This window comes from Marmota marmota, unplaced genomic scaffold (genome assembly GCF_001458135.2).
Source record: "Marmota marmota marmota unplaced genomic scaffold, marMar, whole genome shotgun sequence".
Classification (NCBI taxonomy): domain Eukaryota; kingdom Metazoa; phylum Chordata; class Mammalia; order Rodentia; family Sciuridae; genus Marmota; species Marmota marmota.
In genome coordinates, this window is record NW_026000153.1 from 7,407,575 (window position 1) to 7,423,472 (window position 15,898).

The 15,898-nt window shown below is 53.0% G+C and overlaps 1 protein-coding gene across 5 annotated transcripts in view; it reads left to right on the top strand.

Moving 5' to 3' along the window:
• The window catches only part of Mindy4 (MINDY lysine 48 deubiquitinase 4), a 109,442-nt gene that overhangs the window by 82,925 nt on the left and 10,619 nt on the right, over nucleotides 1–15,898 (top strand). For all 5 annotated transcript variants that reach the window (XR_007341686.1, XR_007341688.1, XR_007341687.1 and 2 more), the window contains 2 exons: nucleotides 8,068–8,131; nucleotides 11,240–11,401. Coding sequence is in view for 2 of the 5 variants with exons in the window: in XM_048786414.1 (XP_048642371.1) it covers nucleotides 8,068–8,131; nucleotides 11,240–11,401 (226 nt within the window). In the remaining 3 variants the exon portion in view is untranslated. Of the gene's footprint in view, nucleotides 1–8,067; nucleotides 8,132–11,239; nucleotides 11,402–15,898 lie in introns of those variants that run through there.

Consider the following 15,898-nt stretch of genomic DNA (forward strand, 5'->3'; position numbering starts at 1 on the left):
TGGAGGGCTGGGCAGACCTACCTGATCCCTCCAAAGGCAGTGTGTGTGGATGGGTGACATCACGAGACTTGTGGCTGGATGGGAGGTGATGTGGGTGTGGATGGTCAGCTGGAGATTGGTGAAGGATGACATGATTGTGAGTGTGTGACAGAGGATCTGAAGCCCGGAGGCCGCCCTGCACCAAAGTCAGTGCTCCTGGCTGAAGGCCACTCCTAAGCCAGAACAGAGCCAGGGCCGGGTGCCATGGCAGATGTAGTCCCCGCCGAGCACAGCCCAACCACTCCAAAGAACAGTCGAGAACAGGCCTTTGAGGTTTGTTTACTCGGGCTGTGTGCAGAGTCTTGCAAAGGGTTTATTTTTTTTCCACTTGATTTCAAGCCGTTTATTTTCTTTCTTAAGATCTCCAGTTGCTTACAGTAAATCTCATGCCTGATTTCATGCTCTCCTTGGTCTGCTGCTTCCCCCCCACACACATGGCTAGAGCCTTCCCCAGGGAGCTCTCACAAGCCCAGGATGCTCAGGGCCCTGGGGTCATGGCCAGCTCTGAGACAGGACCGGGCAGCCCAACACAGGGGGTGCAGCTGCAACCCCCCAGGGGGGCACTCAGACCTGGCTTACTGTAGACTGATGCTCACGGGTGGCTTGGGCCTTGGTTAGGAAGGTGGGGAAGAAGCTTATGCAGAAGCCCTTCCCCATGCCCCTCGGCCTTCAGTCCAGTGACCACCCCAACTGCCCAAAGGCAATCTGAAAAGTCCACAAAGGATGTTAGCTTGTTATTGGCTGAAGGGTTGGGGGAGGACCCATGCAGCATCTGCACCATGGTGTCTTGCTCTCAAAACTCTTTTGAGAGATTAAAAACAACAGGGACAACCAACCAGTTTCTTTCTTTAAGGAAATAGCCCTGAAATGGATGACAACTATGAGAATTGGTTGCAAAGGGAAGTGAAAGAAACTCGCTTCTTACCAGTGCAACCAGAAAACAAAGCCACTGTTATCAAATACCTGGACTTCAGGAGTGGCTAGATCCAGGAAGTACATACTGTGCCTGGGATTTGCGTCCCTTCTCTATCTCCTCACTATTCTCCCCTGAGTCCCAGCTGTGTTCTCAGGAAAGCCTCCTGCATGGGGACTCCAGTAACTCCATAGCCTGCCAGGTGACAGGCACCGGATGCCATCACCATGGCTGGGCCTGGGCTGCACCTATCATGGGACTTCTGCAGGAATATGGCCCTAGACTGGCTAGGAACTGGGTGCTTGGAGTCAGGAAATAGAGGTGCAGGAGGTTTCACATGTAGGAAATGTAGGATGTGGGTTTGGAGATGGGCTTGAAAGAGGCCCCACAGGCTCTTTTCAGAAATGGAGGAAAGTGACCACCAAGATTTTCATTCCAGAGTGGAGGGGGTGCTCACCCATTAGAGGCCACCTGGCAGGGGCTGCTGGCTGGGGGTCTGTGGTGTGAGATTTCTTCAGGGGCAGCCGTCATTGAGAATCCCCAGTTCTTGTCAGTTCCAGATGTGTTGTGCTGAACAGAAGGGGGCGCTCTGCGGTGTCCTTGGAACCCTGCCTAAGCTTTTCCATTCCCACAAAAATTAGGGTGTCAACAGAGTCCCCCACACCAGGAGCCCTGACTCGCAGGCTTGGTGGCCCTCTCTTGCCCGGTTTTCCCCATCACACATGAGGCTGGATCCAGTAGGCAAGGACCCTTCCTCACCTGTAATAAACCAGAGGAGAAGGACTTCCTGAGTGAGCTCCAGCCCCATCGTAACAGTGATCCAGGTGATGGGAGGGTCCACGCTAACACTTCCAGCAAAAATGTCCCAGACCAACATGACAGGTGGAAGGGAACCTGTGTGGATGTCTGTCATGGACTGGCAGGCGCCCTCCTCAAGCCTTACTTCCTTCTGCCCCTCTGCCCACAGGTCCCCCATCAGGAGGGCACTATGGACCTTCTTGCCCTGAGCAAAGTGGTGGCTCAGCCAGACACAAGGCCCTCACTGCCACCCTGGGCTTTTGCAATCTTGTGGCAACCCACAGGACAGGCCTGCAGGCCTAGGACCATCATCCCTCTTTACAGATGTGGGGACGTGGAGAAGGGAAGGGTGAGTTAGTGGCACAGCCCTATCACCCCAGTCTAGTGGCTTGGTCTAACACCCTGTGCCAGCATCACCATCACCGGACCGGAAGGGGAGGGGTTATGCCTGCCACTCAGCAGGGTTCGCCCACATAAAATGGAAAATGAGGCCCCCAGTAGGCCTGTACCCGACTGGTGCTAGACCACCTCCTCGACCCCCTTATGATTTCGGCTGGCGGGGTCTGCTCTGAAACAGGCCAACACTGCTGGGCAGGTCCCCGGGCTGCTGAGAGGGCAAGCCACAGCCAGCAAGTGCACCCTGGGCCCAGCTGAGTACAGTCCTTCTCACGGCCCCAGCCCCATGGCTGTTTGGAGGGGCTCATTCCCACACCTGAGGAGGAACCAAACTCAGGCCACTCTGGGGTTAAGTTGCAGGGCATCTCTTACCTCTGACCACTCACCTAAGGACTATCGCTTCTTGTTCCATGAAGGGTTTAGATGCTCAGATAAGGACAATGGGCCTTGGGAGGAGGGAGATGCAGGAACCTTCTAGAAGGGTTTTCTGGGCCAAATCTGCCTCAAGTGTGCTGGTGGGTGGCTCACTTCCACCTGCCTCCACCCCCCTCCTGGGCCCAGCTTCTGGAATCAGTCCCACGGGGCCTATGAAACCCACAGCCTCTCCTGGGATGGGGGTGGGAAGCTCAGGGTGGGGGTGTCATTTGCCGTGCACTTGTGTGCCTCATTCTAGGCTCCAGGGGACCAGACAGATATGACATTACCTGATCTCAAAGTCTTTGCTGTCCCGAAGGACAAGACAGGTGCATGGAGAAGAGATGGCATGGGCCCTTGGGAAAAGGGGGACTAAGGAGAGGAGAGATGAGCATTTCTGTCCCTCCTCTTGATGGAGGAGGAGGCACTAGGCAGGACTCTGAGGGGTGGGCAGCAAGGGTCTCGGCAGGTAGCAAGGACAGAGTGGGCACAAGCCACTGGTGAGGGTTTGCAGAGATTGATTGTGTGAGGTTGGGAGGGGCGGTCCCGGAGTTGGGGAAGATGGCAGGTGTTGAGGGAAGACAGCTTGGGAAGGGCTTTTTGGCCAGTGGCTGTGGAATCGGGGCTGCTCCTCTCTTCCTTCCTCCAGGCACAGTCTCCCACCAAGTTCTCACTGCCTGGACAGGGGGATTGACATTGAGCTCTCCAGCCCTGGAGCTGTCTGCCCTTTGCAAAGCCTTCTCAGGATCTCTTCCAGCAAGCCTCAGGAGTGGCTATTGTTATCTTCGTCAGGGAAAGACACACCCAAGGGCTCAGAGATAGAAAGCAATTTGCCAAGGCCATGCGGCACAGGTGGCAGAGGGGCCAGACACCCAGGTCTTCTGACTCATTGTCCCTTCCCTCTCTGCCTTCCTGGGAAAGCAGTCAATATCCGCTCTCTCCAGACCCTTTTCAGATATTCGCAGCTACATTTCAACCTCTTGGAGGTCTCGATTTATTCTGGGTTCTTGGCTGTGATACGAATAGTTAAGGTTGCAGGAATCATGACCTCTTGGTCATTGTTTTCTTGTTTTCATGTTGTTATCGTAGGAAAAAGGAAGTAACATTTACCAAATGCCAGATGCTTTATATAGTTCATCCCATCCAGTTCTCACAGTGATCTCTAATAGCAGGAGGCGTCCTCATACCCATCAGGCAGGTGGGGACACCAAGGCTCTGAGAAGGGGACAACCTGTAAGTGGCAGCACTCGGGTTTGAGCCCAGGGCTCCCTGCCTTTAGAGCCAGGTTCTCTTGGTCTACCACAGTTGCCCTTTCATAAGCCAGACGCTCCACCTCTGCAGCTGGGTAGGGAAGTGCTGTTGGGGTATAGCCTCTGGGAAGCCAGATTAGCTGATGCAGTGGGACGTAATTGCTCAGGGCTTAATGTCCCAGTGGACAGGTGGAGGCAGGTTGTGTCTTCTGGCTAATTACTGCCTATGAGAAGCTGGATGTCTTAAGATCAGAGTCAGGAACCAGACTCACTTGTTTGCATCCCAGAGAGTCCCCGGGGATCCTTTGCTCTAGGCCTCTGCTTCATCTAAATGAGGACTCAGGCTGAAAAAGAGGTGAGGACTTGCCTGAGGTCACTCGGTCAGGCCAAGGCCGAGCTGCCCACTGACACGCCTTGCGGACATTTGTTTTAGGTGAGTGGCTAGACACTGGCGCCATGCTTCTAGGCCACTTGGGCATATTTTTCTTCTTATTCAGAAACTTGTGTGCCAAATGCCACGTTCACACGGGGAGGCTTTTAGGTGAAGGGACGGGCCAACGGGAGCCATGGGCAGTGGAACCTGGGTGGGGCCTCAGGGCTCCTGGGCCTGCCTGGCGTCTGTCCTTCAGCTTTGTGCCTGCCTCGGGCTGTTCAAGAGTCCCCAGGACTGGCCTCCAGGGGAACTGTGAAAAGGACCCCCCTGCCCACTAGAACTGGGTGGTAAGTCGGTCCTGGGGAAGAGACTGCCGTGGTTTGTGGCTCAGAAGCCCAGAAGGGTAGGAGCCCAGAGCTTGGGGGCCCCTTGCATGGTTTCAGCTTCTGCTCCCAGGATGTGTGGAACCCAGAGGTTCCCCTGAGAAGCCACAGGGGCTGGTGGAGGGAGAAGGTGATGGGCAAGGCCCAGTACTGCCTTCAGCTAAGTAACACCACCCTTCATAAAACAGGCTTCTGCATATAAGATTTCATTTAAAGAAAGGGCTCTGAGTCTAAAATGACATTGGAGCCACTTGTACAGGTGTCGTAGGCCTGCCGTCACAAAGTGCCACCATCTGGGTGGCTTAAGCACAGAAATTGATTTCTTACACCTCCACAGCCTGAAGGCCAAGATCAAAGTGCCAACAGGCTTGGTTCCTACTGAGGCTCCCCTTCCAGGATTGCAGATGGCAACTTCTGACTGTGTCTCAGGTGACCTTTCCTCTATGTGTGCACATCCCAGGGGGATCTCTTTGTGTGTGCAAATTTTCTTAGACACCTTGTCTTATAAGGACACCAGTCCCATTGGATTAGGACCCACCTTAAGAGCCTCATTTTAACTCACTCACCCGTTTAAAGTCTTTATCTCCAGATGCATAAGCTTAGGTATGCTGGGGTGGGGCGGGGACAGGGACTTCAACATATTGGACAGTTCATGCCAGTACACCTCTCATCTTGTCCAAGACTCTGATGTTCCAGAAAGAGAGACTGAGGCCCAGGGGCAAGGGGTTTGTGGCCTTGCAGCAGGCCAGGGCTGGAACTAGGGTCTGGTGCAGATCCTGCCTGCAAGCTGACTGCCCAAGGACTCCTCGCGCTTAGTACTGCAGCAGCTCCCCTGGGGGAGGCCTGAGCATCCACATGTGCCAAAGTTGTAAATCTCCGAAGCCACGAGCCACTCCTTGGCGTCTCTCAAGTGCCCTGATGTGAAATACAGATGTTCCTCTCTTTTAAGATGCAAGCACACGTCTGAATTTCCCATCGTGTTTGCACCTAAGGATGCAATTGCCATTTCCTCCCATTGTCCTTTCTGCTTGTCCCTCTGCTCCCAGCTGACGCAGGCTCTCAAGCCCGCTGGGTGAACACGCGGCTGTGAGCTTATGAAGATCGGACCGCTTCTGAAAACTGCGGGTGGCCTGAGGCCAGCGATGCTTATCGGTCCACCCAGGACTCCTTTGAGGTTATTTTCTTCTCATCAGAAGATGCTTGTATACGCTGAGGAGAACGTTTCCATCAATTCTTCTGCCTGATCTAGCGCCAGCCGAGTTTGGTGCTCCATGAGTCACCCTGGCTGGCTCCCTCCCAGGCCTGCTGGGCTGTCTCTGGTGGGTCAGCCCTGAGGGCCTTCCCAGAGGACCCCACGCCTTTGCGGTCTGCAGTCCCCTATGACGGTGCTCCCAGGCCATCTCATGTGGACCATAAACCTTCCTCATTTGGCCTGGTCACTAAAAACCACAAGAAAGCATTATCTCTGCAAGTATTGTGGAGGCTGAATTTCTGAAGTTTGTCGGGAAAGGATACAGGGCCAGGGTGTCTGTTTTAGTTTTGTGAGCTTATGGCAGACCTTGGATCTAGAGCATAAATTGAGACCAGGTTCCCCTTCTCTTCCACCAAAAAGAAAAATGAGTGGTCTGATTGCTAAACCCTTCCAACCCCTGGTCACCGTGCAGTGCTCTCTCTGGGGTGTGGATAAAGGAAGCGGGCCAGGGCCGGGATACAGTGATGGGTGGTGGTGTGTTCCCCCAGGGCCGGGTGCAGTGGTCTGGGAAGCAGGCACTTGGGACTCGCCTGGCCCCCAGAACCCAGCTCTCTGTGCTGCTCAAAAGAGTAATTCCCAATTCCCAGGGGTCCTAGAGGGTTGAAGAGGCATCTGCTGGGTGCAGTCGGGAGACGGTAGCTCCTTTACTCTCTGCTGGTTACATGGCTCCGATCACAAGAATGCTTTGTCTCCCAGAGCTATTTAGTTTGAGGTCTTTGCTGCTCCTTTTAGGAATCACGTGCCACAATGGGCTTCCCAGCATGGTGACAAGCTGAGGAGGACTCTGAAGTTCAGGGAGGGCTTTTTGCCTCCTAGTGTTCATCACTCACTCCTCATAGGGGACAGGGTCCCAAAGATAGGACACATCCTGAATTGTTCTGTCCCCACTGCTGCTCAGCCCTAAAATTCATTTCTTGTGGTTTGAGGAACTTACTCTGCCAAAGGGGCTTTTCAGTCTATGCCTTTTGGAGAACCCCCCTTTTGAGGAAGGAGCCACAGGGGTAGCATGGAGGGGCTCTAGGCTTTGAAAAGAGACTGCCTGGAGGCCCTGGGCCCAGCAGCTCTGGGCAAACCTTTTTTATTTTTTCTTTCTTCCTTTTCTGTGGTACCGGGGATTGAACTCAGGGGCCCTTAACCTCTGAGCCGCATCCCCAGCCCTTTTTTATATTTTATTTTGAGACAGGGTCTCATTGAGTAGCTTAGGGACTCACTAAGTTGCTGAGGCTAGCCTCAAACTTGCAATCTTCCTGCCTCAGCATCCCGAGCTGCTGGGGTTACAGGCGTGTGCCACCGCACCTGGCAGCCAGCCTCTTTTTGAAGCCCCCATTATCTCCCTGGGTCTTGTGGAATGATGCCTGCGTGGTACTCGGTACCGGAGCTGTAGCACCGTTGTTTTGGAATCTGAGAAGGCTGTATTGGTCTATTTTCTATCGCCAGGAACGCCATCCCGCAGACTGTGGAAGTTTTAATGAGAAGAGGTTTATTTTGATTGATGGTTCTGAAGGTCCAAGGTTGAGGGCCACATCTGATGTCAGCCTCCTTGCTGGCAGAGTCTTGAGGAGGTGCAGGGCATCACGTGGCAAGAGACAGGGAACGTGTGCCTGTCTCTTCAGGTCTCCCTCCTCATATAATCTCCAAGATTCAATTGTGGTGGCTCCACCCCATGACCTTACCTAATCCTCATCTCCTCCCAGAAGCCCAGCCTCTAAATCATAGCTGAATTAAGTCTCTACCCTCTTAATATAAAAGGGAAATTAAAGGTCAACACAGAAACCCACGGGGGACACACTCAAGCCATAACCAAATCATCACAGAGCATTCGAGTCTGTTCCTTCCTCTTCACAGATGGGCGACTGGGGCCCAGAGATGGGAGAGGTTGCCCCCACCCCTACTGTTAATAGCAGTAGTTGGGATGTGAAGGCAGGACGTTGGATTCCCAGCACAAGGGACTTTCTGCTGTATCAGTCTTCTCTCGCCATCCTCTGGTGTAGCCAGAAGCCTGGGGAGGCCAGAATGGAAGTCGTTACCCAGGGAACGGGGTGATTGTGGCTCAAGCAGGCCTGGGTTTGAGCCCAAATTTCTTTGGAGCAGGGGCCACCTCTGTAGACAACGCTGAACACAAGATACGCAGGTTCCCACCCAATCTGGAACCCTCGGCCTGGGGCCTACGGGGAACACCCGATCGATCACCCAGTGAGGTTTGCCCTGGAGGCTTGGGTCAAACAGAGGCTCCTTTCTGTGTTTTCCAGGGTTCGCCAGGACTTTGATGTTCCCACCACCCACCTGATTGGAGCACACGGATACTGCACACAGGTCAGGGGAACTGTGGGGCCCAGGGGCAGCCTGGAGGTGGTTCTTCTTCCTCTATCCCTCTCTCCTTTATCCCTGCTGATACCCTCCCAGTGCTTTGGTGTGCCGACCTCTGCTGGGCTTCCTGGTCATAGAGACTTGGAAAGAGAGCTCAGCTTAGCTTCTCTTTGGGGAGTACTTGCTGTGCTGTAATCTGTGTGCCTGGACCCACGCAGAAGAGGTGGGATGGAGATCCAAGTGCTGCCCTGCCCAGAGCCCAGGCCACAGGGAGCAGTGCCCCTGGCATAAGCTGAGGACCCTGGCTCCAGATGGGGAGACAGCAGCAATGACACCCTTTATGTTTCTACAGGGTATTGTCTTCATGACTACCCTTCCAGCTGCATTTCTACAAAGGGACCCCCAGGAGGTCTTGAGGGGGTGCAGGAGAGACCCTGAGCACAGTTGCTTGTCCTGGATCCTCTCAGTCACTCACATGATACCAGGAAAGGAAACAGCTCCAGATCCAGTCAATGTGAGCAGGAAGACTGGCAGCTAAATCCCACCCCTAATTTCTACCTGTGCTTTTTTTCTGCATGGCGAGGCCTCCCACAGTGGCCACATGGACCACAGGGACCTCTGACTCTCAGTTCACACAGGTTCAGCTGGATCTTCCAATCCGGCTGAAGACCCAGTTGTCCTGGGGTCCTGACTCACTCGTGCCCAGCTCTGGAACTGTGCCTGGTCACTATGCAGGTGCAAACTTGGGGCTATGGTTTGTCAGTCAGCCACAGAGGGATGGGGTTGGCTGTTGTCCTCCTTTCTGGGAGAAGGTCTCAGGGGACAGGCTGCTTGGGGTAGCCCCACTCTCCCTCTGAGTGCTTTTCTACTCCATGGGAACTTCTCTTTGCAGAGGGCAGAGAGTGATGTTGGCCACAGGTGGGTGGCCATCACGTGTTGGCAGAGGATGCCAGACCAGAGTCTGGGGCTGGGTTCAAGGACTGTTTTCTGTTACACTCACCATATGAGCTGGGACATCTTCTTCCCCACCCCAAGCTGCTTAAGCTTTGACGTGCACACGAACCCTCGAGGGTCCTATTGTAGAGCAGGCTTGGATTCAGAGCATCTGGGCTTGGGCCTGAGGCTCTGGATTTCTAATAGGCTGCCCCAGTGCCCATGGAAAGGCAATGCTGCCGGTTCACAGACCACATTTTGAATAGTAAGGAAGTAGATGGGGAGTGGGAGATGCCCAGTGCTCCTTTCTTCCCATCTCAAGAAAGCTTTCTGCTAGGTGGAAGGTTCTGGACACACCCTTGATTAAGGAGCAGGGCCCTTTTTTCCTGTTGAAAACAAGATGGAAAAAACTTGAACCTGCCTGATCAAGGCTGTACCCTTCTGCCCCTGAGGTGCAGTATCTTAGAACAGATATTTCCTCCAAATTCTTTTCTCATTTCCTCTGCTAGGTCACAATGAGGCCCCTTCGTATCTCTGTCCAATGAGGACTCCTCAGTGGCCATCAACCAAGACCTCTTTTACTGTCACTGGGGCAGGGGTGTTGGTGTTAACAGAGGGATTTATTAACCCCGGACGTTGTTTTCACAATTCAGGGGAAAACACTTTCATAAACTCTGCCATTTAGGAAAGGGCGGCCGTGGCCATTCCCACGAGCAGCGAGAGGGCTGCCTGCCCGCTTGATTCATGGGCAGTGCCAGCCCTGGTGGAGGTGGGTGAGACTGAGACCTGCCTGCCCAAGTGCTGGGGCAGCTTGCTGGACTCCTTCCCCAGGGGGCAGTGGGCCCTTGGAGGCCACCACCCTGCATCTTGAATGCATGTCCAGGCAGGGGCCTTCATGAGTGTAACGAGGGGTGGGGACAACTGAAGGGAAACCAGACAGATGTTCAGAGCCAGCAGATGTGGGTGGAGGTTCAGTCCTGGCGCCCACTGTGTGTGACCAGGGCAAGTCCTTCTGCATATGTGAGCCTCGGTTTCTCCATTTCTAAGAGGAGGTTGGACAAGGAGGCCATTGCATAAAGAAGGTCCCTTCCAGCCACAGTGATCCACCCTGGTGCAGGGGACACAGGCTGAAGGAGATTGCAAGAGAAACAGCGCTCCTGCTGCAGGTCCTAAGGTCATGTGCTTGTTGCCGTGCTGGATTGAGGCATTAGTGATGGGGCCACTGAGTACATAATACCCAAGGCAAGGTGAAGATGGGCTTCCCGCTGCCCCCTGCTTCTGCTCTTCCTGCCCCTGAGACATCTTGCCCTGCCCTCTCACCTCCACTGAGATCTTGCTGTCCCTGGTAGATTCAAATAAGCCTGGAGTGCAGGTGGCCCTGCAGCACTGTTTTATTTATTTATTTATTTATTTTTGTATATTTTTAAATTTAGAGATAGGGTCTCACTGAGTTGCTTAGCGCCTCGCTTTTGCTGAGGCTGGCTTTGAACTCACGATCCTTCTGCCTCAGCCTCCCGAGCTGCTGGGATTAAAGACTTACCCTACTGTGCCTGGCAGTTTCCTGGTTTTACGTATGGCTCTGCTTCTGGAAGATGCTGTTGTTGGGGGAAGCTGGGTGAAGGGCACGAGGAACTCTATGAACTCTTTTTATGACTTCTATTGAGTCTAAAGTTATTTCAAAATCTAAAAGTCTATTTAAAAATTAGCATCCCAGAAGTCAGTCTACAAAGCCACTTTTACTCGGTCATGTGGCCTTGTGTCCTGTCCATCTGGGCCCTGGAGTGCTCTACATGCACATTTTTTTAATAGCCCCAGTCACATTCTGTGTCATGCTTCAATCCCATGGGGACACACCTAACCCCCACCCCAGTCTGGACTGAGAATGGAGTCATGTCTTACCCTCCTGAAGTTCTCTCCAATGGTGTGGGTACTAGAACAGGGTCCTGTGTACAGTGGTGCTCAATGAATGCTTAGGGAATAAAAGTTGATGAGTGCCTGAGTCACTTAGATGAGCAAAGATGGCAACTTTCCCTGCAGGGCCTGCGTCTGATTTCCATCTCTCTCTCCTTGCTTGCTTTCCTTCTCCACCCCCACCCCCACCTTTTTTTTTTTTTCTTTTTCCTAGTCTCCCCTCCACAGCTGATTCAGAGACTTGACATGGCTTCCCCTTCTCATCAACAGGAACTTGTCAATCTGCTCCTGACTGGGAGAGCCGTGTCCAATGTTTTCAACGATGTGGTGGAGCTGGATTCTGGGAACGGGAACATCACCCTCCTCCGGGGCATTACAGCACGTAGCGATATTGGCTTCTTGTCCCTCTTTGAGCACTACAACGTGTGCCAGGTACCCACACACTCATGTTCTCCAGACCCTAGGGAGCCTCGCTCCCTAGAACTGACAAGAAAAGAGCTCAATGGCAGGGAAGGAAAGCAGGACTGCCCTTCCCAGAGTGGCTGGAATTCAGGTCCAGCCTGAGTCACCAAGGATCTGGGAAGACGTGCAGTTTCCCTGCTGTCCAGTAAAGCACGCAATTCAGACCCAAAGCCAGTTGATGCTGAGTTCTGAGGAAGACTGTCTGGAAAGTACCTCTAGGAATTTATAGTGTGATTGTGGGTTGGCCTTGGCTGCCTCTGGGCCGTGTGTGTGTGTGTGTGTGTGCGTGTGTGTGTGTGTGTGTGTGTTTATGCGTGTGCACATGCACCATAGGAATGGGGGTCTTTTCCAGGGATAGGAACTTGAGGTCTGAGGCCTTGTATTACTTTCTTAGGGTTGTCACAACAAGATGCCACAAACTGGGTGGCCGAAGCAACAGAAATTCATTCTCTTACAGTTCTGGATGCCGTAGGCCTGAGATCAAGGTGTCTGCAGAGCAGGGCTCCCTCTGAAACCCAAAGGGAGACTTGAACCTTGTCTCTTCAAGTTTGGGGTGTTTTTTGGCAATCCTTGGTGTTCCTTGGCTTACAGATGAATCACCTCAGTCCCTGACTCTGCTGTTCCACAGTGGCTTTCTCCCTGTGTGTCTAAGATTCTCCTAAGGACCTCAGTTGGATTAAGGGCCTACCCTCCTATAGGAGAACCTCATCTTAACTAATCCCATTGGCAGTGATGCTATATGCAAATAAAATCCCATTCAGAGGTCTCATGTATCTTCTGGGGAACACTATTCAACCTCTAAGAGGCCTCACTGGGTCTCCCTGCCTCCTATCTCACTGAAGCCAGGGTCTCAGGTGCAGTTGGACAGTGTGTGATGACTGTACCCTCCGGGGAATGTAGACAGGGGCTGAGGAGGGCTGGCCAGGGGTTCACTGACCCTACCTGCTTGTCCCAGCTGCCATATAACCTTCTTTGAGCCCTGCTTTTCGTGACTGTTCTGTGGTGGATTATATGGGAGCATTGTCCTGAGGGTGGCAGGAGCTCTGCCTCTGCCTGCAGGTTCTTGGAGGGCTGAGCTAGGTCTCATGCATCATGTGTCCCAGAACCAGGACACAGAGACCCTCCTGATGGGAGCATCTGGAGAATGCTGGGAGGATGGATTTACCAGGTGGGAGGGGACCAGATTTTCATCCCACCCCCCTGCATAGCCACAGGTTCAGGTGTGCTGTCCCTTACTAATGAACCACGTGGTGCCACACTCTCCCCTTTCTGGGTGATATTCCCCAGCTCACAGAATGCAGAATTGTGGGATCAACCAAAGGCTGGGGGGAGAGCAAGGTGGCTCCTCCTGATTGTGCTGGTGTCGGGAGGGAGGCCAGGAATGTGGTCACGTGGCCAGTGAGGAGTGCCAGGGTGCAGGAGCATCAGACCCCAAGTGGACTCCCAAAATCTTCAGCCTGAAACTCTAAGAAAAGTGACCTTGGCCAGACTTGTGGACTCTCACCACAAGTCCTCATTTCATTCTTGCTGCTAGGGTGTTGGTTAAAATATAAACTGCTTTCTTTGGGTCAATGGAGGGTAATTGATGGGACTCTCAGCCAAGATCATCCTTCCCCTACAAAATGGCGGAAGACATCCAGGCCCTCCAGCTCCCTTCCCTTTTTGGATTCCTAGGATCCACATAGACCCTTTGTTGTCCTTCCCTTGGCTGAGACTGGGAGTTTCATCTCCCTGCGTGAGAGGGTGTCTGGCAGACGTTGCTCAAGTCTGTCTGTGTGCACCCTGGTCCAGCCACCAGCGCTGCTGGTCTGATACTGGTGACAGTCCGGCTGACTTCAGCTCCTGTCCCCACTCTTCCCAATCCTGTCCTTTTACGGAAGCCAGCGTGTCCTTTAAAAACATAGATCCAATCGTCTCGTTCCTTTCTCAACACTCTACCTCGGTTTCCCAATCCTCTGAGAATGTTATGAGCTCACTGTGTCCCCCTAAAACTGCCTAGTGAAATCCCCACCCCCAGGACCTTGGAATGTAACTGTCGGTGGAGACCGGGATGCAAGGCAGTGATTAAGTTAGAATGCGGTTCCTAGGATGGCCCTAATCCAAACGACGGGTGTCATCGGAGGCAGAAGGGACTAGGACACTGAGGGAAGGCCTTGCAGAGACACAGGGAGAAGACAGCCATCTATGAGCCAAGGCAAGAGGCCTCCAGATCTAACTCAAATACCTCCTCCATCAGACTTCAGCCTCCTGAACTTGGAGAGAATAAATGTCCATTGCTGAAGCCGCCCCGTCTATGGTATTTGTTAGCCCAAGCTAACTGATACAGGGACTAAAATCCCAACATTCCCATGACCCTCACAGCCTATCCCTGCCTTCCTCTCACCTCACCCCATCAAACTCTGTCCCATGGGCACGGGCTTAGGCCACACTGCCCACCACCACTCCCGCTTCCTGGGTTCCTTCCGTCCCATCTCTGGGCCTTTGCACCTACTCTACCTTGCACCTGCCTTGCTTTTTCTGCTCTTCAAGTTTTTGGATTAAAAGTTACTTCCTAAAAGAGAGGGCTTTCCTGCCTTCAGCCTCACTCTGCCTGAATCAGGGTGTCTTCTCGTGCCCCCCACTTCCGTGCACCTCTTGCCACTGTCATTCTCCATATCTCATTGCTTTTAGGAGGTAAACGTTCCCCATGTTAAGCATTTCTGAAATGATAATGTATTATTGCAATTGACAGCGTGCCAAGTGTGGTCAGCTTTCTGTCTTTCTTAGTGACACAAAAAACTGTGGCAATGCCGAGCATGGTGGCACACACCTGAAATCCCAGCGGCTCAGGAGGCTGAGGCAGGAGGATCACGAGTTCAAAGCCAGCCTCGGCAACTTAACAAGGCCCTAAGCAACTCAGTGAGACCCTGTCTCTACATAAAATATTTTTAAAAAGGGTTGGGGATGTGGCTAAGTGGTTAAATGCCCCTAGGTTCAATCCCTGGTACCGAAAAAAAAAAAAAAGAAAGAAAATAAAAGTGGCCAATCTGGTGGAGTCATAGATTCAACGAGGTATATAGCACAAGCTCATTGTGCGTCAGATTATTTGATTCCTCTCTGTTATCCCCCTTAATCCGGTCAGTTCCACAAGGACAGGATTGTTCTTGTTTCCTTCCATGCTGTGTCCCCACTGCATAGCACAGTGCTGGGGATGAAAGTGTAGATCACAATGAGCAAGTGTCGCCCTTATGGACACAATGGTTATCCCTGCAGCCCACCTGGCTGTTGGTCACTCACAGCTTCTGCAGATTAAGATTTACCATTTGAAAGCAATCTCTGACTGTGCGCAGGCCCCTCCAGGGGGAAGACTGGACTATGCCGTGGGGAGTGTGGCCCCTTGCCCCAGCCTTTGGTTCCCTAAGAATGAGAAGGAAGCAGATTTCATCTCTGGAAAATGTCACCCACTTGGAAGGGACCTCCTGAATGAGAAAACTCATCGACAAACTCTTACCCTTAACCTTTTGACAATTATTTATATGTGGCCAGCTGCCCTGGTGTCCTCAGTTGGAAAATTCAGCGGGGCTGATTGTGCAAGGGCCTGCTCCCTGGTTGGCTCGGGGCTCTTTTCCTGCCAGGAGGGAGCGCTGGATCCTGTCTTCCAGGCTCCCTGTTTGCGGGCAGTGCCAACTTTGGAAAACAGGACAGAAACCGAGTTGGTAGAGGGATTTGTGATTTCAGACACCTAATTCCCCCACACCCCACAAGGAGCAAGCCCTGAAGTCACTTGAGGGCCCAGTTGGTGAGGGGGGAAGGGATACTTGGACAATAAGAAAGTGAGGAGCACATTGTGAAAGATGGCCCTCCTGCCCTCTGGAGGAAGCCACTTTAATGGACAAGTCTCACTGGGACATTCTGAGCATGGCTCCTCTGCCCCTGCCACCTCTAGCCCAGAGTCACCTCTGAGTAGGGGCTGCCCAGCCACTCTTCTGTGTCAGGCCCTGGAGAAATTATGCCTTTCTCTTCACTGGAAAAATAATTCCCATTCTTTCCTTAATCCACAGGCAGCGGCTGTAAATACCTGAGCATGCAAACATCTCCCTGGGGCCCGTGGGGATTAGGCCTGAACCAGCCTGGACCGTGGCGTACACATGGAGGAATGAACCCGGGCCCCTGGTGGGGAAAGGCGCTGCCCAGGGGACTCACAGGGAACAGGGAGAGAGCCTGAGGGGCAAAGCTGACCAGGCCCTTGGGGGCCTCTCCCCTTTGCAGGGAAAATGGTGGTATTGCGTTGCAGGACCTGCTGCCTGCTCTGTTTTCTCTGCCAGGAGATTCCCTGGCTTGGAACTTTTTAGAGACTCCCTCACCTGAAGGAAGTTTCCACTCCTTATTCTGGAACTAACCCAACCTCATCTTTCTTGCTCCTGTACTGAAGCAAGGAAGTGTCCCCCCTGTACCTCCGGTTTCTCTGGCCGTTCGTTCTTGGCATTG